Below are 23,691 nucleotides of genomic sequence, written 5' to 3' on the forward strand. Positions count from 1 at the left end.
CAGGTGGATGACGAGGTCAGGAGTTCGAAACCAGCCTGGCCAACATGGTGAAACCCTGTCTCTACTAAAAATACAAAAAAAATAGCTGGGCGTGGTGGTGGTTGCCTGTAATCCCAGCTACTTGGGAGGCTGAGGCAGGAGAATTGCTTGAACCCGGGAGGTGGGGGTTGCAGTGAGCCGAGATCGCGCCACTGCACTCAGCCTGGGCGACAGAGCAAGACTCCGTCTCAAAAAAAAATTACCTGGTCAGATGTGGTGGCTCGCGCCTATAATCCCAGCACTTTGGGACACCAAGGTGGGAGGATCACTTGAGGCTCAGGAACTCAAGACCAGTCTGGGCAACATAGACCCCCCATCTTTACCACCCCTACACCCTCAAAATTAGCCAGGTGTGATGTCGTGCTACTCAGAAGGCTGAGGTGTGAGGATTACTTGAGCTCTGAAGTTCAGGACCACACTGAGCTGTGATCATGCCACTGTACTCCAACTTCAATGACAGGGCTAGACCCTGTCTCTGAAAAAATATTTTTAAAAAAATTGCAGTTATCTGATTATACATGAAGTAGATCTAGGGACTTTATGTGTCCTTTTTTTTTTTTTTTTTTGCCTTTTGTCACAAAAGAAGTTTTAATGGAAGAACCATAAAGTGATTTGACACTCTTATTACTGAGAGAAGAACTGTAATAGATTCATAAGGTTTGTAAAATGATATTCCTTGTATGCTGTTATCAAAGACTTTTGGAAATAATTCCTTAGTTAGTAACGCATGATTCTTGCAAATTAAATTTTATTCAGAAAGTTCAGTAACAGCCTTATGGCTTCCATGTTGTAATCAAAGGGATGTATTTGATTCAGTTAAGATACAGTCTGTGTTTCTATTTCTCTTATTTTATCTTATTAGAAAAATAATGCTCTGAATAGAAACTAGAAGAAAATTAAAATCGTCTAGTCCCCACCTACCAGTGACAACCACTGTTAATCATTTGATGTATATCATTTGATGTATGATTTTGCTTTTTTAACAAAAAAGGATCATATCCTTTTCTGCCAGCTGTTTTCACTCAATACATTGTGAAAACATTTTCACATATGTTGGATGGGTTTCTGTAACATTTGAAATGACTGTCAAATATTTCACTGTATGATCATTTAATAAATTATCAATTTTTTATATTTAAGTTATAACTTTTTCATTACCATAAACATCATTATGAATGAACTTTCTTGTACTGTATTTTAGTATATTTCCTTAGGATAAATGCCTAAAATAATAATTACTGAATTGCTTTCCAAAACATTGCACTCCATCCCTATTGTTTTGGAATACCCTTTACCATATATCCTTGATCATATTGCCTGTTTTTCTTTAAAAGAAAATTGGGAGTAATTTTAAAGACAAAGTTTATATGAAAATACATTTTTAAAGTGCTATTTTGTGTATACCCCCTTTTTAATGTTTTCTTCATTTTTGTGAGAATATAGCCTCTCCTAATTCATAGCAAGAATTTGATATGATGTTCCAAAGTTTTAAGAAAGTCGTTATATTTCTGTTTCCGCTTTTCTTATCAAACAAATGTGTAGCAAAATGGTGATTATTACACCAAAGTGTTATAAATTGATTGCATAAACTGTTTTCTGATTTATTATTTCTCATGGTGGCCCTGTGCCCCTCTCTACTCATTTGTTATTATGTTAACTTCAAGCATTAGTTCTTGGTCACGGGAAGTTAAAGATGATCGTGGGGAGGGAAGAGTAAACTGGCGGGGCGCTATGGCTTACGCCTGTAATCCTAGCTCTTTGAGAGGCTGAAGTGGGCATATTGCCTGAGGTCAGGAGTGTGAGGCCAGCCTGGGCAACATGGCGAAACCCTCTTTACTAAAGTACAAAAAATTAGCCAGGTGTGGTGGCCCACGCCTACAGTCCTAACTGCATAGGAGGCTAAGGCACCAGAATCATTTGAACCTGGGAGGCAGAGGTTGCATTGAGCCAAGATTGTGCCATTTGCATTCCAGCCTGGGTGACAGAGCAAGACTCTGTCTCCAAAAAAAAAAAAGTTAGAACTACTGATTGACTTTTAAATTTTGTTGTTAGGTTTGACCAGCCTTAAAAAAATTTATTGTTGGCCGTGTGCAGTGGCTCATGCCTATAATCCCAGCACTTTGGGAGGCCGAGGTGGGCAGATCACAAGGTCAGGAGTTTGAGACCAGCCTGGCCAATATGGTGAAACCCCGTCTCTACTAAAAATATAAAAACTAGCCGGGTATGGTGGCGGGCGCCTGTAGACCCAGCTACTTGGGAGGCTGAGGCAGGAGAATCTCTTGAACATGGAAGGCGGAGGTTGCAGTGAGCCAAGATTGTGCCATTGCACTCCAGCCTGGGGGACAGTGTGAGACTCTGTCTCAAAAAAAAATTTATTGTGAGGTGATGAAAAAAAATTTAATGTAATTTTTATTTTAGATTCAGGGAATACATGTGCAGGTTTGTTATAGGGATATATTGCGTGATGCTGAGGTTTGGACTTATATTGATCTTGTCACTCAAATAGTGAACATAGTACCCAATAGGAAGTTTTTCAGTCCTTGCCCACTCCTGATTCCTTTTGGAGTCACTAGTGTCTACTGTTCCTATCTTGATGTCCATGTGTACCCAAGGTTTAGCTTCTACTTATAAGTGAGAACATATGATAGAAGATTTCTTTTTTATATTGTTAAAGCTGGTAGACACTTTAAGACTGCTGGGGTGAAGGATCAGAGTAACATCAGTTTATACCATCTGTATATGCCGTGTAAACTTTTACTGTGTTTTGTGGTTTTTCTCTTACCACAGGCACGAATACCATAACATGTTGTGTTTTGAGAGACATTTCATTCTATGATGTCGTCACATGTGTGAAATATAGAGCTTTTTAATGCTGGTGAAAAAGGGAAGATGAGAAAGAAAAAATGGACATCAGTCAGTTGTAACACATTAGAGATAGAATTTCAATATATGAAGTTAGATTATGTTTCTTAAAAGATAAATAGAGTGGAATAGATTTATTTTGTGTATCACCACATCATACCAGTTCCTAAATTGCAGGTGGCTCCTTACAAGTGTTAAAGGGTAACATATTTTATCAAATTTAAGATGCCTTTGATTGTAAGACACACCAATTTTTTTATATTGCTAAGGTTAAAAATGTTGCAATTTAATTCTGACTTGCCATTGTTTGTAAGATACATTCTGATTTCAAAGCATTACAATGTTTTAAAAATGTAGACCTTTCAACCTGAGAAAGTTGATTACAAAAAAAAAATGTGTACCCTTAGAAACTAATTAAATAATAATGGCAGACTTCTTCTACTGGCCATCCAGTAAAAGGCACTGAATGTTTAGTCCTGTGTAATTATTGGACTAAAAACTAATTGGTTCAGTGGTCTGTAAGTTTCTGAGTAACTATAAATTGTCTTCTGGATGTTCTTTAGCAATATAAAGTATTTTGTTTTTTATCCTTTGTGCCGTTCTGATATTATATTTGACTATTTTTTCCAGATCCAGTAAAAACTTCTGTTTTAATCCGTTTAGTCCTCTTTTTTTCAGTTTTTATGAAGAACAGTTTGTCAGCATCTTCATTTATGCAGGACAATGTAATTTGACCCAGTCTCCATTGAAGGCAAGAGATTCTAAGAAGGAAGGAGATTAAAGAGATTCAAGTTTTTTTGAACTTCCTTATGTGCTAGATAATATGGATAATATGAAAGATGCCACATACATTATTCCATAGTAAATAGGCATTATCTTAAGTAGTCATTGTTTTTGAGTAACCTACCAGATCAGTGTCTCTCCCTGTGAGCTTCATGGGGACTCAGACCGTGTCTTCTTTGTTTGCAACTTTATATACCTCGTGCCTAACACTGTGCTTGGCACATAGTATTTGTTCGAGGAATGAGTAACTCCAAAGTGTTCTCTTTTCTAACATGTTCTGCTTCCTGGGACTTATTCAGAGAATGATGATAGGGGTTTCTTTGGGTTTTGTTTTTGTTTTTTGTTTTGAGACGGAGTCTCGCACTGTCGCCCGGGCTGGTGTAAAGGTTTATTTTTTGGTGGTTGTTTTTTAAATAGTCCAAATGGTTATCCTTTTATATTATGATTTTGTAATTCAGGTTTAGTTTATGGTTGTCCTTTATTCCTTTTTTTTTCATGGTTGTGTCTGTACTCATCTTGTATGTGGTGGCAGAACGCAACACTTGTCCCTTTTGAACTTTCGTTTTGTAAAAACTTAAAATGCAAAGTTCCTTTGTTACACTTTCTTAATTGTATTGACATAAGGTTGTGGATTTTGTTTTCAAGATTTCCTTGATAGCTGCCGTGCCAGTACTCTGTTGGCTGAGCTCGATGATGATGAGGACTTACCTGAGCCAGATGAAGAAGATGATGAGAATGAAGATGACAATCAGGAGGACCAAGAATACGAGGAGGTTATGGTAGAGAGAGTACCCCATTGTCTTCACAAAGATAGGTTGTTAATAGTTGAAATGAAGAAAGGAAAAGCTAAGTCATAATCAGACTTTGAAGCAAGGAAATGTGGCAACAGTATAAAAAATGTGGTTAAGAAAGGCAGTTTTAATCTGAGCATTTATGATTCTCCACTTAAAGAAAATAAATTCGTTATATTTGAAAAACTATAGAATGTCACATGATGTTTTAACAGGCTTAAAAGTGTGTGAAATTAGGCTGGGTATAGGACTCATGCCTGTCGTCCCACACTTTGACACTTGTAGTGCCGGCTACTTGGGAGGCTGAGGGAGAAAATCACTTGGGTCCAGGAGTTCAGGCTGCAGTGAGCTGTAGTTGTGTCACTGCACTCCAGCCTGAGTCACAGAATCTCACACATACATGCACACGTGCTCACGCGTGCGCGCACACACGCAGTGTATGAACTTTGCCAGTGCAGTGACTCGTGCTGCAGTGAACTATAATTGGGTCACTGCACTCCAGCCTGAGCCACAGAATGACACACACACACACACACACACACACACGTGTATGAACTTAGCCAGTGCAGTGGCTCGTGCTGCAGTGAGCTATAATTGCGTCACTGCACTCCTGCCTGAGCCACAGAATCTCTCACACACACACACACACACACACGCACACACATGCATGAACTTCGCCAGTGCAGTGGCTGGTGCTGCAGTGAGCTATAATTGGGTCACTGCGCTCCAGCCTGAGCCACAGAATGACACACACACACACGCACGCACACACGTGTATGAACTTAGCCAGTGCAGTTGGCTCGTGCTGCAGTGAGCTATAATTGCATCACTGCACTCCAACCTGAGCCACAGAATCTCTCACACTGACACACACACGCACACGCACACACGTGTATGAACTTAGTGCAGTGGCTCGTCCTGCAGTGAGCTATAATTGGGTCACTGCACTCCAGCCTGAGCCACAGAATGAGACCCTGATGCGCACACACACACACAGAGAGAGAGAGAGAATTAACTTAGCCAGTGCAGTGGCTCGTGCTTGTAATCCCAGCTACTCAAGAGGCTGACGTGGCCCAGGAGTTTGTTTTTTAGTACCTATGGTTTTGCAAGCAGGGTCCATCTGTTTTCTCATTAGTTGTCATATGAAGGAATGAAGTAGAGGCGTAAAAAAAATAATTTGCCCTTATCATCAGAGTTAAGTGGAAGAGTGAGGACCCAAGCCTAGGCAATGTGATCCAGAACTCTCAATACTTAACCACTAGGATTGTATTCTAATTGAAAGTTGTGCCTAAAAAATACCCTTTATTGTAACTAACTGTATATTTAAAATTTCTCTTTATAAAATGTTACTAGATTTCAAAAAAATTGATAAGTTGAGTTTTAATGGGATAAAGAAATTTTAAAAATGCTTTTAGTATATGGTTGCTAAGAAAACGCAATACTTCTTATGAAGGAGGTTATTATAAAATGCATGATGAATTTAAAACATCGAACTCATAACTTTTCTGAAGTTGGCTAATGAAAAAGTTTTCAGTGACACTTTCGTTAATAGGGGTTAATATATTCAGGTCATGGCTGAAAGGGGGCATATATGGGTCAAATAATTAGACATATATCTCTTGGGATTGTTTTATTTTAGATTCTGAGACGCCCATCCCTGCAGCGTCGAGCTGGCTCCCGCTCTGATGTAACGCATCATGCTGTTACCTCGCAACTACCACAGGTTCCTGCTGGAGCAGGGAGCCGACCTATTGGGGAGCAGGTAATACCTTCGTGTTTATCTCCCTGCTGTATGTGTATTTTTCCCTTTCATAGTAAGGCACCAACCTAAATGCCTACAAAAATGTGCAGTGTGGAAAGGGTAAGAAGAGGGAGCTATCAAACAGTTACACAAAGAAACTTCCCCTACTGGTTGGGTTTCATATTCCATATAGAATCCATGATTGCTGTGGCATAATGCATGCAGGAGCTTAATGCTTGAAACCCCTTTACCTTGCTTTGGGTAATAGTAAACATATATTAAAATGGTTAATATACAGTATCTAAGATTTGTAGTTATAGTAGCAGTAGTAGAGGTAGTAGTAGGTGTAGTAGTAGTAGTTTATTAATAGCTAACACTTAATGATCACTAATTAAGTGCTAGAGTTGTTTCTGTTTTTGAGACAGGATTTTGCTTCATTGCCCAGGCTGTTCTTGAACTCTTGGACTCAAGCTTGCCTGCCTTGGCATGAGCCACTGCCTGGCTGGCATAGTTCTTAATACTTCATGCATATTAGCTAATTCTTTCCAACAGCCTTTTTAGGGTTATTATTAGCTCTAATTTTCAGATGAAGTAATTGCTAAAAGTCATACATATAATAGTAGTTTTGGTTCCAGGATGCAAACCCAAACATTCTGGAACCAGAGCTGTCAGATGTCAGTTTGTTTCAGTTAAGTGTTTAAACCAAACTCTGGATGTGCACATGTGTGCTTACATGCTATCTGCCTCATAGTAATTTAAAGCAACTCCCCAGCATTTTATTTGGTATGTAAGTAATTCAGTACAAAATGTAATTTACATTTTAAAAGCCAACTTATTTTAAAATAATTATAAGTTCATAGGAGGTTGCAAAAATCCTTGAGAGGTCTTATGTACTCTTTACCTAATTTTTCCCATTGGCTAGTTTCATATTACCTAATTTTAGTACAGTAACAAAACCAGGAAGTTGACGATGTTTGTGAATGGTTATCCTTTTTTTTTTTTTTTGAGACAGAGTCTCACTGTGTCTCCTAGGATGGAGTGCAGAGTGCAGTGGCACGATCTTGGCTCACTGCAACCTCTGCCTCCTGGGTTCAAGTGATCCTCCTGCCTCAGCCTCCCGAGTAGCTGGGATTACAGGTGCCTGTCACTATGCCCAGCTAATTTTTTATATTTTTGGTAGAGATGGGTTTCACCATGGTGGCCAGGCTGGTCTTGAACTCCTGACCTCACGATACGCCTGCCTCGGCCTCCCAAAGTGCTGGGATTGCAGGCTTGAGCCACCGCACCCATCCGTGAATGGTTATCATTTGGTGAAATGTGTAGATTTGTATAACCATCATGGATGCAACTTACTTTGGGTAAACTGAAATCATGATTAAGAAATGTGTGTATCTATACATGTTTAGGTTAGCTCATTTTGGGTTTAAGAAATACGGCTAAGGAAATGCAGTAGTTCTAAAGAACTAACACATTGCTTTTGCAAGAATGAAATTTTGCATCTTATGATGTTTGTGTGTGAAATTTTATTTTGATAGGAAGAAGAAGAGTACGAAACTAAAGGAGGACGCCGGAGAACATGGGATGATGATTATGTGCTAAAGAGACAATTTTCTGCATTGGTTCCTGCTTTTGATCCTAGACCTGGTCGTACTAATGTCCAACAGACAACTGATCTAGAAATACCACCCCCAGGTACAGGATGTTTTGGTTTTATGATTTATATAGTTTGAAAAGTAAGGTGCTGCTTGTGTATGCACGTTATTAAAAATTTTTTTTTAGTTTTGTGTATACAGGTTATAAAAAAATTTTAGTCAGCCACACATTCTTTAAAAAGTACAGGTTTTTTTAAAGGAGCAAATTACAAATTATTTCAAATTTTAAAAACCAACATCTGTTTTGTATTTGTTCAATTTTTAAGGCAAAGTCCCACTGAAAGGTGGGAAATTCTTATTGTATTTTCTACTGGATCAGAATTCCTAAGGATTTATTCGTCTCAATTTTGACAGGCTCTCCAGTGGTTACAGTTATGCCCTCTAGAGTCAGTTGGTCTGAGTGACAACCTTGTCCCTTACAACTCGTATTTTAGAGTGTGGTAGGCATACTAATTGCTCCCCAAAAACATTCAGGTTCTAACCTGTGGAACTTATGATATATTATCAAAGCAGACAAAAGAGACTTTGCAGATGTAATTAGGGATCTTGAGAAGGGGAGATTATCCTGGATCATCCAAGTGGACACAGTGTAATCACAAGAGGCAGGAGTCAGAGAAGAACACGTGACTAAGGAAACAGGAGTCAGAGTGACGATGAGCAATGAGCCAAGGAATGTGGGCAGCCCCTAGATGCTAGAAAAGGCAAGGAAACATTCTTCTCTAGAGACTCTAGAAAGAATGAAGCCCTGCAAATCCATTTTAGACATTCGACTTCTAGAACTATGAGATAATAAATTTGTGGTAGTTTTTTGTTTTTTTTTTTGAGATAGAGTCTTGTTTTGTCACCCAGGCTGGAGTGCAGTGGCACAGCCTTGGCTCACTGCACCCTCCACCTCCCAGGTTCAAACGATTCGCCTGCCTCAGCCTCCCGAGTAGCTGGGATTACAGGCACGCACCACCATGCCCAGCTAATTTTTGTATATTTGGTAGAGATGGGTTTCACCACGTTGGCCAGGCTGGTCTCGAACTCCTGACCTCAAGTGATCCACCCACCTCAGCCTCCCAAAGTACTGGGATTACAGGCGTCAGCCACCGTGCCTGGCAAGTTTGTGTTGTTTTAAACCACCCAATTTGTGGTAATATTTTATAGCAGCAGTAGGAAACGGGTACATTGGGTAAGTCACCAAAACTATGTAAGCTTGAATTTCTTCATCTCTTACATGAGAGAATAAAGGTCCCTGTTGGACAAGGTAGTTAAAAAGCTTAAATGAAGTAAGGTATGTAAAGTGCTTAGTGTGCTGCCTGATGTGTGCCTCAATAAATGTCAGCTATTATAATCACTAAATTATCCTTAACAAAGATTTAAATTGACGATTAAGCGAGGAGGGTTGACCACGGTGGCTCACGCCTGTAATCCCAGCAGTTTGGGAGGCTGAGGCGGGCAGATCACGAGGTCAGGAGTTCAAGACCAGCCTGACCAACATGATGAAACGCCATCTATACTTAAAAATACAAACATTAGCCGGGCTTGGTGGCGCACGCCTGTAATCCCAGCTACTCAGGAGGCTGAGGCAGGCAGGAGGAATTGCTTGAACCCGGGAGTCAGAGGTTGCAGTGAGCCGAGATCATGCCACTGCACTCCAGCCTGGGTGGTGACAGAGTGAGACTCTGTCTCAAAAAAAAAAAAAGATACCTGTATTAAATATGAAAGTAAGTATACTCTGTAGTATAAATGTTCTTTGGGGAGGATAGATAGACTGAATCAAGGTGTTTGTTCTAAGGGTCCTTCAAAAAGGAGAATCTTGTTTCTTTGGATCTCAGAGAAAAAATTAATTATAAAAAAGGAAAACATATTCTAGAGAGTATAAATAGGCACAAACTTTTTGTAGAGCTCTCTACCAGTATATTTTGTATCTTTTGAGAATGTGTTTTTGCCTATGGTAATTTTAAATACTAGCTCTGTATCCCGTTTTGTACACATAGGTGACTGCAGAAGTATTTATATTTTCAAAAAATTGGAAATGACCTTAATTATGTCCAGTAATAGGGATATGCCTCTGTTTAGGTACAGTGGGATACTGTGCAGTGAAAGAAATAATATTTTAGAGGACGATCATGATAATGAAGAAAACATTCATGAGCTAATAAAAAATGAGAGCATTCTCCAAATACATGATGAAACTAATTATATTTGTGTGTGTATGTGTGTTTACCTCATGATGCAGTTATTCAGTGTGATAAAAGGTTGACACGTCATTGGCCCAGAATGTGTGTTTCTCTGAGTATGGATAGTTTTCTCATTTATATAAAAAAAAATTTTTTTTGAGACGGAGTCTCGTTCTGTCACCCAGGCTGGAGTGCAGGGGTGTGATCTCAGCTCACTGTAACCTCCACTCCCAGGTTCAAGTGATTCTCCTGCCTCAACCTCCTGAGTAGCTGGGACTACAGGCGGGCACCACCATGTCCAGCTAGTTTCTGCATTTTTGGTAGAGACGGGGTTCACTCTGTTGCCCAGGCTTGTCTCAAACTCCTGACCTCAAGTGACCTACCCATCTCGATCTCCCAAAGTGTTGGGATTACAAGCATGAGCCACCGCTCTTGGCCTCTTTATAAAATTAAAATGTTTCCTAAGTATTCATACAGTTAGTATTATTTTCATATAAAAACGAGAGAGCTCTCTATCATACACATGTATTCTCCTCTAGCACTCTTTCAGTAACGTAAGTGTAATTATTCCCATTAAAAAGAAATGGAAAACAGGCTGGGCACAGTGGCTCATGCCTGTAGTAATCCCAGCACTTTAGGAGGCTGAGGAGGGTGGATCACTTGAGATCAGGAGTTCGAGACCAGCCTGGACAACATGGTGAAATCCCGCCATCTTTACTAAAAATACAAAAATTAGCCAGATGTGGTGGTGAGCACCTATAATCCCAGCTACTCGGGAGGCTGATGCAGGAGAATTGCTTAAACCTGGGAGGCGGAGGTTGCAGTGAGCTGAGATCGTGCCACTGCACGCCAGCCTGGGCAACAGAGCAAGACTCCATCTCAAAAGAAAAAAAAAAAGAAACAGAAAACAAAAATGTCAAGGCCTAGAGTCTTAAGTAGCTGACATCCTTTAGCTAATGTATGGCAGAGGGGTTTGGATTTCATGTAGCCTTGTCGCCTAGTGTAGTGACCTTTCTTGGACTGCTTGTTTTAGTATAATTGTTTTTCACACATCTTCCAAATTTTTAGGGACACCTCATTCAGAGCTCTTGGAAGAAGTCGAATGTACTCCGTCACCTCGATTAGCCCTCACTTTGAAAGTAACAGGTCTTGGAACGACTCGTGAAGTTGAATTACCACTCACCAATTTCAGATCAACCATCTTTTACTATGTACAAAAATTGCTTCAATTGTCCTGTAATGGCAATGTGAAATCAGATAAACTTAGGCGTATTTGGGAGCCCACATACACGTAAGAAATTTTAACTTAATGTTTTGATAGATAATGCCCTAGTGTATGAGCCAAGAAGCATTGTGTTTATTTTGGATTATAGGAACAGAAAAGATTTGGTTTTTATTCTGTGGCTTACAGGAACAGATAATAGTGTTTGGGACTCTTGGTGTTGAATGATTAAGTTTTAGAAGCAGAAGGACATTTACAGTCTATACTAGCTTCTTAACGTAATTGTTGAGAAGAGCGTCATTTGAATTCTTTGACTAATATGAGTACTAAATATTTTATTTCTGTTCTTTATTTTGGGGGTGTGTGGGTTAACACCTGCCTTTCTTTGTACAAATAATTATCAATGACTTAGGGTAAATTTATTTTAACATTTTTGTGCCTCACATTCCTAATCTATAAAATGAGAGTGGTTGTAAGGAATTAATGAATTAATATGTATAAAGTGTTTTCTTTACTTTTCTTTTTTTCTGAGACAAGGTCTCTCTCTGTTGCCCAGGCTGGAGTGCAGTGGAGGGCAGTGGTGCGATCATGGTTCACTGCAGCCTCAAACTCCACGGGCTCAGGTGATTTTCCCACCTCAGCCCCCTGAATAGCTGGGACTACAGGTGTGCACCACCAGGCCTAGCTAATTTTTGTATTTTTTGTAGGGATGGAGTTTTCGCCATGTTGCCCATGCTGTTGTCGAATTTCTGAGCTCAAGTGATCCATCCACCTCAGCCTCCCAAAGTGCTGGGATTACAGGTGTTGAGCCTCTGTGCTTGACCTGCAAAGTGTTTTCAATGCTCCCTAGGATATATTAAGTGCTCAGTAAATGTTATCTATACAATATTTGTTATTTAATAATAAATTATATCGTCATTCTTACTGTAACTTCACTTCCATTAGTATGTTTTCTGATGTTCTCTTAACATCACTGATAATCTTATATAATGGTCAATAAAAGTAATGTAGGTCCTTTTGAGATAGAACAGAAAATCATAATGGTATTCTCCTGCCCTTCTGTTTTTTTCTCTAAGTTCCCAAGAGCTAGAAAAACCTCCCTTCAATTTTTATTGCAGTTTCAAAATTGATCTCAACTGCCTTATTTGAACATAAGCACTCCTGATCATTGTTATTTCTATCCTCCTTTCCATCTAGACACAGAGAACCTGTTTCTTATCCCATTGTATTTTTACAACAGTTATAGCCATATGCTATATAACAACTTTTCAGTCAGTGATGGACCATGTATGACAGGGGTCCCATAAGATTATAAAGCCATATTTTTACTGTACCTTTTTTATGTTTATATACACATATACCATTGTGTTACAGTTGCCTGTAGTACTCAGTACACTGATATATGCTGTTAAGGTTCGTGGCCTAGGAACAATAGGCTATAAGACATAGCCTAGGTAGATAGTAGGCTATACCATTTTGTTTTGTGTAATGCACTCTATGATGTTTCACAACAACCAAATCATGTAATGCTGCGTAACACTTGATACAGTCATATCTTTAAAAGTTCTAGATTTGATATATGCTTTCTTTGTAATGATGCTAAATTTATAAATCGTAATTCAGGAATATGGTTTCTGCTACTTTGCCCTTATGTTTAACGAATTAACATTTTTTCTTAAAAATCCTCCTTGAGGCTGGGTGTCGTGACACACCTTAATCCCAGCACTTTGGGAGGCCAAGACAGGAGCATTGCTTGAAACCCGGAGTTTGAAACCAGCCTGGCAACATAGCAAAACTTTATCTCTACAGAATATACAGAAAAAAAGAATTCTTGAGTTCAGTGTTCAGTGCAGACATATGTCTAGTAAATGATGTTCTTTTTTTTTAAAAGAATTGAAGCCTTATTGAAAATAATCACAAATTATATGTGAATTAACTTGAATATCTTCATGTTTAGAATCATGTACAGAGAAATGAAGGATTCTGATAAAGAAAAGGAAAATGGAAAAATGGTAAGTTATTTTTGGAAAATTGGTCTTACTGTTGGCTATTTAGTAAAAAGAAGAAAGATAGTAAAACTAACACAGTATTGCAGTTGAACATTGAAGGGAATAATGACTAACATGGAATTCTTTAGATTAGGGTAAGTGCATGATCTTAAAGCTACCTCATGTAATGCATGTGAAATATCATAGACTTTATAATTGGGAAAGGCCAACATTTGGTTTTTCCTGTCGTAGGGTTGCTGGTCTGTAGAGCATGTGGAGCAGTACCTTGGCACTGATGAATTACCAAAGAATGACTTGATAACCTACCTGCAGAAGAATGCAGACGCTGCTTTCCTGCGTCACTGGAAATTAACCGGCACTAATAAAAGTATTAGGAAAAACAGAAATTGTTCTCAGCTCATAGCTGCATATAAGGTATATATTGGCATCAAAACACTATTTTGATTGCAAGTGGCTTTGTGCTTTGTTTTGCAGCTTTGGAAGCTTCTTAAGGAACAGCAGTTCATTGAGACATAATTTTTAAAATGAGGTTGAATTAACACTGTTAATGCACAAATTCTAAAATTTCAAATATGGCTTGTAGCATTGAATCTGAATACAGACTTTGACCATGGCTTAGAGTGGTTATATTTTATTCGGGAATTTTAATGGTTTAGAATGCCTTGATTTATGTCTTGTGTTATGTTTTTATTTAAAAAGAAGGCACTTTAAAAAATTCCAACCCTTTCATAGTAGTATTGATAGAATGATACACTGTTTTTCTTGAAAATGTGATTAATAGCCAGGTTTTCTAATTGTTTCTATAGGATTTTTGTGAGCATGGAACAAAGTCTGGGTTAAACCAGGGGGCCATTTCTACTCTTCAAAGTAGTGATATTCTTAATTTAACAAAAGAACAACCTCAGGCCAAAGCAGGCAATGGACAGAACTCTTGTGGAGTAGAAGACGTCCTTCAGCTTCTGCGTATTCTGTATATAGTTGCAAGTGACCCTTATTCAAGAATATCCCAGGAAGGTCTGTAAGAAGCCTTGTTTCATTTCTATAGCAGTTTTAAAGCAAGTCAGTTTATATTTTTATTAATTTTATTAATTAATTTTATAGATGGTGATGAACAGCCTCAGTTTACTTTTCCACCAGATGAATTCACTAGCAAAAAAATTACAACAAAAATATTACAGCAGATTGAGGTAATAAAATCAGATAGCTGAACTCTTCATTCTATTACTGTTGGACTTTTCCTAATATTCCCTTTACTTTCTTTTCTACCTCTCACCATCTTTCCCTTCCCTCTGATTGGTAATTTGAGCTATATGGTCCTTTGCATTTATTTCCTAATTACAGGTTTAGAATTGACTCTTCTTTTCTTTTGGTCATTTTTAATAATTGCCTTATAGGGCCAGGTGTGGTGGCTCACGCCTGTAATTCCAGCACTGTGGGGGCCAAGGCGGGTGAATTGTTAAAGGCTAGGAGTTTGAGAGCAGCCTGGCCAATATGGCAAAACCCCGGCTTTACTGAAAATACAAAGATTAGCTGGGCATGGTGGCACACGCCTGTAATCCCAGCTACTTGGGTGGCTAGGGCAGGAGGATCGCTTGAACCCAGGAAGCAGAGGCTGCAGTGAGCCGAGATCGCACCATTGCACACCAGGCTGGGCAACAGAGTGAGACTCTGTCTCAAAAATGAATGAATGAATGAATGCATGCATGAATGCCTTATAGCACTAAGACATTGTTATTTGTTAATTCACAGGAACCATTGGCATTGGCAAGTGGGGCTCTGCCAGACTGGTGTGAACAGTTAACCAGCAAATGTCCTTTTCTAATACCATTTGAAACTAGACAGCTTTATTTCACATGTACAGCATTTGGTGCCTCAAGGTAAGATGATGATGTTTCACAACAACCAAATCACCTAATGCTGCATAACACTTGATACAGTCATATCTTTAAAAGTTCTGGATTTAATATATGGTTTCTTTGTAATAATGCTAAATTTATAAATCATAATATAGACCCAGTACTTTCTCAGTTTCCTGTTAGGTGAGATGATTGTTTACCTTAAGTACATCTTTTTATGTTTTTAAAATAAGTATGTTTTTATGTTATATAAGTTGAAAATAATACAACTATACTGTCAGGACTGATGGGATATATTATCTTGTATTCCTATGAAGAATAGTCAGCATTGCCTTTTGGTCTAAACCACCAATCTTCTAGTAATTCACCAAAATGACTAATCCAAAGGAAAGGAGGAGAGATACCCGATAGATGTTCTCTAGGTCTTTTAGAAAACATGGAATTGTTCCTTTGGCCACATATATGCAGATCTAAAAGAGAGGTGACATTGTAGACATTAAGGGAATGGGTACTGTTCAAAAAGGAATGCCCCACAAGTGTTACTGTCGCTAAATGGGGAGAGTCTACAGTGTTACCCAGCATGCTGTTGGCATTGTGTTTTTGTTTTTGTTTTTTGTCTCGCTTTGTTGCCCATGCTGGGGTGCATTGGCATGATCTTGGCTCACTGCAGCCTCCGCCTCCCGGGTTCAAGTAATTCTCCTGCTGCAGCCCCCCTGAGTGGCTGCGATTACAGGTGCATTCATTTTTGTAATCAAACAAGGGCAAGATTCTTACCAAGAGAATTAATGTGCATATTAAGCACATTAAGCACTCTAAGAGCCGAGATAGCTTCCTGAAACGCATGAAGGAAAATGATCAGAAAAAAAAGGAAGCCAAAGAGAAAGGTACCTGCATTTACCTGAAGTGCCAGCCTGTTCCACCCCGAGAAGCACACTGTGTGAAAACCAAGGGAAAGGAGCCTGAGCTGCTGGAACCTCTTCTCTGTGAATTCATGCATAATGTTTAAAAAAAATAGCTAGGTGCGGTGGCTCACGCTTGTAATCCCAGCACTTTGGGAGGCTGAGGAAGGCAGATCACGAGGTCAGGCGATTGAAACCATCCTGGCTAACGCAGTGAAACCCTGTCTCCACTAAAAATAAAAATTAGTCAGGCGTGCTGGCAGGCGCCTGTAGTCCCAGCTTCTTGGGAGGCTGAGGCAGGAGAATGGTGTGAACCTGGGAGGCGGAGCTTGCAGTGAGCTGAGATCACGCCACTGCACTCCAGCCTGGGCAATGGAGCAAGACTCCGTCTCAAAAAAATAAAAAATAAAAGACCTCTGGACTGTAAAAATGTTTCTCTTCATTGAGTAGAAGTGTGGTGTCCTCTCCCCCAAAGAAATATTTAAGGCAAACTATAATTGTGTCCTAAGCCTAATTGTGTAGTGTCTTTACTATTCAAATTTAATGTATTTCTTGCTGAAAGATGTGCGATGGCTTATTGTGCAACAGATTACTCAATTGGTTAGAAAATGGTCTGATATTATTTACGAAATATTTGTACTGGTTTGAAGATAGTCCCTCTGAATAATCATGGAAGAAATAATTTACTGAAAAAAAAGAAAACATTTAAAAAGTTTCTGTTTCCAGGCTGGGCACAGTGGCCCATGCCTATAATCCCAGCACTTTGGTAAGCCAAGGCAGACACATCACTGGAGGCCAGGATTTCGAGACCAGCCTGGACAACATGGCGAAACCCCATCTCTACAAAAAAAAACACAAAAATTAGCTGGGCATAATTCCAGCTTTTTAGGAGGCTGAGGCATAAGAACTGCTTGAACCCGGGAGGTAGAGGTTGCAGTTAGCCGAGATTGCACCATTGCACTCCAGCCTGGGCGACAGAGCAAGACTCACTCACTGTAGGTGCTCAATAAATATTTTGTTGAATGATTGTTTACCTTAAGTACTCTTCCAAAATAATTGTTAAAAAAAGTTATAATTTAAACTGTGTTTCTTCCTTGATAGTTACATTTTTGTACCATTTAATGCCATTTACAAAGCATTTATATACATAGAACTATAGGCATGTTGTGATAACTGGCATTGATAATAATTTCTGTTTTATAAATGAGGAAATTGATTCTGCACGTACTTAGTTAATTTACCTAAGATCATGAAAAAATAGTAGCACACATGAGAATAGAACCTTCAGCTTCTTATTCCTAATTATTGGTTCTTCCTCCCACCATAAATGGATTGTTATTAAAAAAAAGAAAATGTGGCCGGGTGTGGCGGCTCATGCCTGTAATTCCAGCACTTTGGGAGGCTGAGGCGGGTGGATCAGTTGAGGCCAGGAGTTCAAGACCAGCCTGGGCAACATGGCAGAACCCGTCTCTACTAAAAATACAAAAATTAGCCAGGCATGGTGGCACGTACCTGTAATCCCAGCTACTGGGGAGGCTGAGGCAGGAGAATCACTTGAACCTGGGATAGGGAGGTTGCAGTGAGCTGAGATCATGCCACTGTACTCCAGCCTGGGTGACAGAGCAAGACTCCATCTCAAAAAAACAGAAAAGAAAAATTGTTTTAAAATTATAATTGATGGTGGCCTTTGTCTCTCGTGTCCATGTGAAGAGACCATCAAACAGACTTTGTGTGAGCAGCATGGGTGTTCATTTCACCTGAGTGCAGGCAGGCTGAGTCCGAAAAGAGAATCAGCAAAGGGTGGTGGGATTATCATTGGTTCTTACAGGTTTGGGGACAGGCGGTGGAGTTCAGAGCAATGTTTTGGGGGCAGGGGGCGGATCTCACAAAGTACATTCTCGAGGGTGGGGAGAATTACAAAGAACCTTCTTCAGGGTGGGGGAGATTATAAAGAACCTTCCTAAGGGTGGGGTAGATTACAAAGTACGCTGATCAGTTAGGGTGGGGTAGAAACAAATCACAATGGTGGAATGTCATCAGTTAAGGTTATTTTCACTTTTTTTGTGGATCTTCGGTTGCTTCAGGCCATCTGGATGTATATGTGCAGGTCACTGGGGATATGATGGCTTAGCTTGGGCTCAGAGGCCTGACAGCTTTCAGTCTGAAAGATAGCTTAATCATTTTTAAATTTCTCCGATAGGAAACATTTGTCCTTTTTTTGAATGATGTTGGGGGCTGGACAACAGATTTTTATTTTTATTGAACTGCTAAAATAAGGAGGGAAGACACCGACCCAGTACTTTCTCAGTTTGCTTAAGGCAGATTATAATAAAAGGAGTTTCATATATTTTTACTTGTGAAAGGACGCAATTTATGTAACAAAAAAGATTACTGTGTTTTAAAAATCACCTGATAAAATACTATTTTTTAATTTCTTAAATCTTTGAATTCTGTTGCTGGTTTAGTAGTACATTCAGCTGTTAATGTATGCTGCAGCTCATAGATATTTTTCTATTTCAGAGCAATAGTGTGGTTACAAAACCGACGTGAAGCCACTGTGGAACGAACGAGAACCACAAGCAGTGTTAGGCGAGATGACCCTGGAGAGTTTAGAGTTGGTCGTCTCAAGCATGAAAGAGTAAAAGTTCCACGTGGCGAATCACTGATGGAATGGGCTGAGAATGTCATGCAAATACATGCAGATCGGAAATCAGTTCTTGAGGTAATCTCATAAAATTAGATTTAGGGAACAGGAATGACACTTAGGGAACCAGCCCATTGTGTCTTCACTGCATTAAAAACTGTGGTAGGTAAACATGAAGAGGGGTTTTCCTATTCTGTCAGCAGAAGCCTTCTCTGGCAGAGCATCTTTTTCGTAAGAGGATGTCAGTCCACCTCCTTAGGGGTTAGGTCTTGCGCCATTAATGAGCAACAAAGAAGATCTCCACTCTTGAGGCGGCAAAGTGCTTGTTCTGCCTGAGGGCTTCTACGTATTTCATAACAAAGTTGGACTAAAATAATAGTACTCACAAGGGATTCTTTTTGACCCTTATATTAAACTGCACTGTTGGATATTTTGGGAGCACTTGGTTTTGTAATATTGTTTCACTTAAATTGTGCTTGGTATTATATCACTGGTCTGTGTTGAGAGATGTTATAGCAAATGGCAGTATGAAATTTAATATATTTAGTTTAGAAATGTTACTGTGGACATTGTTGGTTATATTTCGTATACACAGTATTCCCTATATGAGGAAGAGTGGAAATACCTCTCCTGTCACAGGGGTGAAACCAATTGGTTTGTTTTTAACTTTTGGATCATAAACTAATTGCAAGAAATATGATACATCTCTAGAAGATGTCCAAAGCTTTACGTCTTTCACTTTATATACAGACTTTCCATTGTGTTATTCCTCCTACCCTTACGTTCTTCTTCTTCTTCTTCTTCTTTTTTTTTTTTTTAATACAGACAAGTTCTTACTGTGTTGCCCAGGCTGGTCTCAAACTCTTGGGCTCAAGTGATCCACCTGCTTCGGCCTCCCAAAGTGCTGGGATTACAGGCATAAGCCACCATGCCCAGCTGCTTACATTCTTCTAATTTAGATAATCTTTTTTTTTTAACCATATGCTATAGTTTTTATGATACTTTATGCAATCACTTTAAAGGTTTTTGTCCATGCTCTTCCTGTTGCAAAAATGATTTAAAGTGTCTTTAACTCAGAAATAAGCAGAAGAGGCCAGGCGCAGTGGCTCATGCCTGTAATCCCAGCACTTTGGGAGGCCGAGGTGGGTGTATCACCTGAGGTCAAGAGTTTGAGACCAGTCGGACCAACACAGTAAAACTGTCTCTACTGAAAATACAAAATTAGCCAGGCATGGTGGTGCATGCCATAATCCCAGCTACTTGGGAGGCTGAGGTAGGAAAATTGCCTGAACCTGGGAGGCAGAGGTTGCAGTGAGCTGAGATTGTGTCATTGCACTCCACTCTGGGCAATAAGAGTGAAACTCTGTCTCAAGAAAAGTAAAAAAGTGGAAGAGTTTAGGCTTTGGTGTCACACAGACACACACAAAAATCTGTACACCATCATTTCTTCAAGCAAATTATTTCACCTCCTTATGTGAGATTTGGTTTCCTTTGGTGTAAAAAGGAGAGAATTATTTTGCAGGGTTGTCGTGAGAAGTAAATGTGTGAATGATGCTTGGCACAGTGCTTAAGCATGTAATAGTGTACAAGTGGACTCTTCAGAAAAATTACAATAACACTCCTATGCTGTTTATAATATATACACTGCTATTTTGAAAAAAGGTATATTACTGGATCAGATATGATAAATTTTGGCAAGAATTAGATTATTTTAAAAATACCCCAAACTTTAAGTTTATTTTAACCCACAATTTATTTGTTCATATTTTAGGTTGAGTTTTTAGGAGAAGAAGGAACTGGCTTGGGACCCACATTAGAGTTTTATGCTCTGGTGGCAGCGGAATTCCAGAGAACTGACTTGGGAGCTTGGCTTTGTGATGATAATTTTCCAGATGATGAATCTCGTCACGTAAGAATATTTCTTATTTTGTGACTTGAGTTGTGACTCTGTTTTCAAAAGTGTTAAAAATAGGTTATGTGTTCAGAACATAAGCCAGGTTTCTGACTCTACTTTTATTATTGAATAATCTTGATACAACTAAAATATTTCTAAAGCGATAAAATTTAGTCACCAAAAGCTATTTAATAAAATTACATACTTTTAGATAGCCAAATTCATGAAGATGTTTAGTTTATGGATTTTTTTCTTAGATGATGATAGGCTTAGTTTCTATTACCTTTTGTTTAATTTTATTTGCATTTCACCCTCTAAAAAATTAGGTTGATCTTGGAGGTGGATTGAAACCTCCTGGATATTACGTGCAGAGGTCATGTGGACTGTTCACGGCACCATTTCCACAGGATAGTGATGAGCTTGAAAGGATCACAAAACTGTTTCATTTCCTTGGAATTTTCTTGGCCAAATGCATTCAAGACAATAGACTTGTGGACTTACCTATTTCTAAACCTTTTTTTAAACTTATGTGTATGGGTGACATTAAAAGCAATATGAGTAAACTGATTTATGAGTCACGAGGTGATAGAGACTTACACTGTACTGAAAGTCAGTCTGAAGCTTCTACAGAAGAAGGTCATGATTCACTCTCAGTAGGAAGCTTTGAAGAGGATTCAAAATCAGAATTTATTCTTGATCCCCCTAAACCAAAACCCCCGGCTTGGTTTAATGGAATTTTGACTTGGGAAGACTTTGAATTAGTAAACCCACACAGAGCCAGATTTTTAAAAGAAATTAAAGACCTTGCTATCAAGAGGCGCCAAATTTTAAGCAACAAAGGTCTTTCTGAAGATGAGAAGAACACAAAATTACAGGAACTAGTGCTGAAGAATCCATCAGGTTCTGGGCCTCCACTTAGCATAGAGGATTTAGGGTAAGCATTATATGTACATTCTTCAATACAATGGATGAGTAAGTTCTAAAGCTTTTGTTTCTTTGTCCTCACTGATTTGCAATATATGAGAAAACAGTCTGTCAAAAACAGTAATATGCTGTAGGAAATACTGATGATCGACTTGAACCTTGATTTAATATTATAAAGACAACACTCGGAATACTAGAATATTAGTTTATTGATCATCAAACCTTTAGAAGATTACCTGACTTAGCCAGTGTGAATTTATATGCCTGTGTAAAATGTCTAGAGTCAACAATATTTTGACAAATTCATCTGCTAATATATGGCCCACTTTGCAAAGCTCAAAAATTGGTTGGAATGTCAGCTTTATCACCAATGGCTGTAGTAGCTGAGATGCTGCAGATCTTTTGATAAAACTCTGTTACTTTATGTACAGGTAATTATCATATCTTCAGCTGTGATTTTAGGTTAACTGCAAGGCCTTTTTTTTTTTTTTTAATGTTTGCTGATAATGTTGGTAAGCTGTGTTTGATAAATGGTTATATAGTCAAGGTTTTTTTTTTAATGCATATTTTTGTACATAGCATGATTGACTTCAGTGAAGCAACAGTTTCTTCCTAAAAGACTTATAAACATTGCCATCATAATTAATTGCAAAATTTTTAGTTAATTAATTTTGTGCCATAAGTTAGAAGTAAAATATAGAAAGGTGGTTTCATGCAATCTTCGCAAAGCCAGACAGATTTGGTAACAGCTGGCCTAGTAGATTTTGTCCATAGAATATTGCATTTAAAAAGGCCTCAACTTCTTCTAAGCTGGTGTACTGATTTTGTTGGAGGAGGAGGGGGCTGGGAATTATGGTTTTGATAGCCATGTTATTATATTTATTTAATTTTTTCTCTTGTACCCACTGATGGCAGATGATAGTCATGTTATAAAAATTAAACACCCTTAGTAGTAGCTGCATGTCAGTTAATTTAATCTTTTTTGTCCTCCCAGTTTAAATTTCCAGTTTTGCCCTTCCTCAAGAATATATGGTTTCACAGCTGTGGATCTCAAGCCAAGTGGTGAAGATGAGGTAAAAAAGTTCTGAAATATCCTCTTAGCAAAGCCAGTTGTACTAGACACTCCTGAAATATTTCTAGATACTGACAGATTTTCTTTTGCAGATGATAACAATGGATAATGCAGAAGAATATGTGGATTTGATGTTTGACTTTTGTATGCATACAGGTATTCAGAAACAAATGGAAGCCTTTAGAGGTAATTTTAAAGGATTTTTAGCATAATTGCTCTCCTTTGAGACAGTTGAAATTATGGTCAAGAATTGCTGGTGGTTGGCTGGGCATAGTGGCTAACGCCTGTAATCCCAGCACTTTGGGAGGCCGAGGCGGGCAGATCACCTGAGGTTGAGAGTTCAAGATCAGCCTGACCAACATGGAGAAACCCCATCTCCACTAAAAATACAAAATTAGCTGGGCATGGTGGCGCATGCCCGTAATCCCAGCTACTCGGGAGACTGAGGCAGGAGAATCGCTTGAACCCAGGAGGCGAGGTTGCGGTGAGCCGAGATCACGCCATTGCACTCCAGCCTGGGTGATGAGCAAAACTCTGTCGCAAAAAAAAAAAAAAAAGAATTGCTGGTTGTCGGGTGTGGTGGTGCTCACGCCTATAATCTCAGCACTTTGGGAGGCTGAAGCAGGAGGATCGTTTGAACCCAGGACTTCAAGACCAGCCTGGGCAACACGGCAAGACCCCATCTCTACAAAACATTTTTTAAAAAATTAGCCAGATGTGGTGGCATGTGCCTGTGGTCCCAGCTACCTGTGAGGCTGAAGTGAGAGAATAGTCTGAGCGTGGGAGGCTGAGGCTGCAGTGAGCCATGTTTGTGCCACTACACTCCAGCCTGGGCAACAGAGGGAGACCTTGCCTCAACAAAGAAAGAAAGAAAGAAAGTGGACATAGGTTGCATACATTCTAGATTACTTGATCAGGATGAATTAAACCATGAAAGAATCATGATGGGAACGAGTATATTATATGGTAAATTACTTTTGAAAATGAGAACACAGTTTTGCCTGACTTGTATGACAGAAACTGCTGGTGAACTCCAGACTGAGTAGTAACAAGAATTTGCATACTGACCATAGCAACTGAATGTTCTCTCTCTCTCCACATTTGTAATAAGCAGGGATTTCTTTTTTTTTTTTTTTTT

The 23,691-nt window shown here is 39.1% G+C and overlaps 1 protein-coding gene across 1 annotated transcript in view; it reads left to right on the forward strand.

The window, feature by feature from the left end:
* The window catches only part of HECTD1 (HECT domain containing E3 ubiquitin protein ligase 1), a 116,658-nt gene that overhangs the window by 88,385 nt on the left and 4,582 nt on the right, over positions 1-23,691 (forward strand). The window contains exons 27-40 of the mRNA XM_011994753.1: positions 4,330-4,463; positions 6,115-6,237; positions 7,752-7,908; positions 11,102-11,324; positions 13,213-13,267; positions 13,496-13,678; positions 14,071-14,278; positions 14,366-14,451; positions 15,014-15,141; positions 18,540-18,741; positions 20,435-20,572; positions 20,884-21,491; positions 22,476-22,554; positions 22,646-22,739. Of these exons, the coding sequence (XP_011850143.1) occupies positions 4,330-4,463; positions 6,115-6,237; positions 7,752-7,908; positions 11,102-11,324; positions 13,213-13,267; positions 13,496-13,678; positions 14,071-14,278; positions 14,366-14,451; positions 15,014-15,141; positions 18,540-18,741; positions 20,435-20,572; positions 20,884-21,491; positions 22,476-22,554; positions 22,646-22,739 (2,418 nt within the window). The remainder of the gene's footprint in view (positions 1-4,329; positions 4,464-6,114; positions 6,238-7,751; positions 7,909-11,101; positions 11,325-13,212; positions 13,268-13,495; positions 13,679-14,070; positions 14,279-14,365; positions 14,452-15,013; positions 15,142-18,539; positions 18,742-20,434; positions 20,573-20,883; positions 21,492-22,475; positions 22,555-22,645; positions 22,740-23,691) is intronic.

The sequence above is a fragment of the Mandrillus leucophaeus genome, unplaced genomic scaffold (genome assembly GCF_000951045.1).
Source record: "Mandrillus leucophaeus isolate KB7577 unplaced genomic scaffold, Mleu.le_1.0 Scaffold460, whole genome shotgun sequence".
NCBI lineage: Eukaryota > Metazoa > Chordata > Mammalia > Primates > Cercopithecidae > Mandrillus > Mandrillus leucophaeus.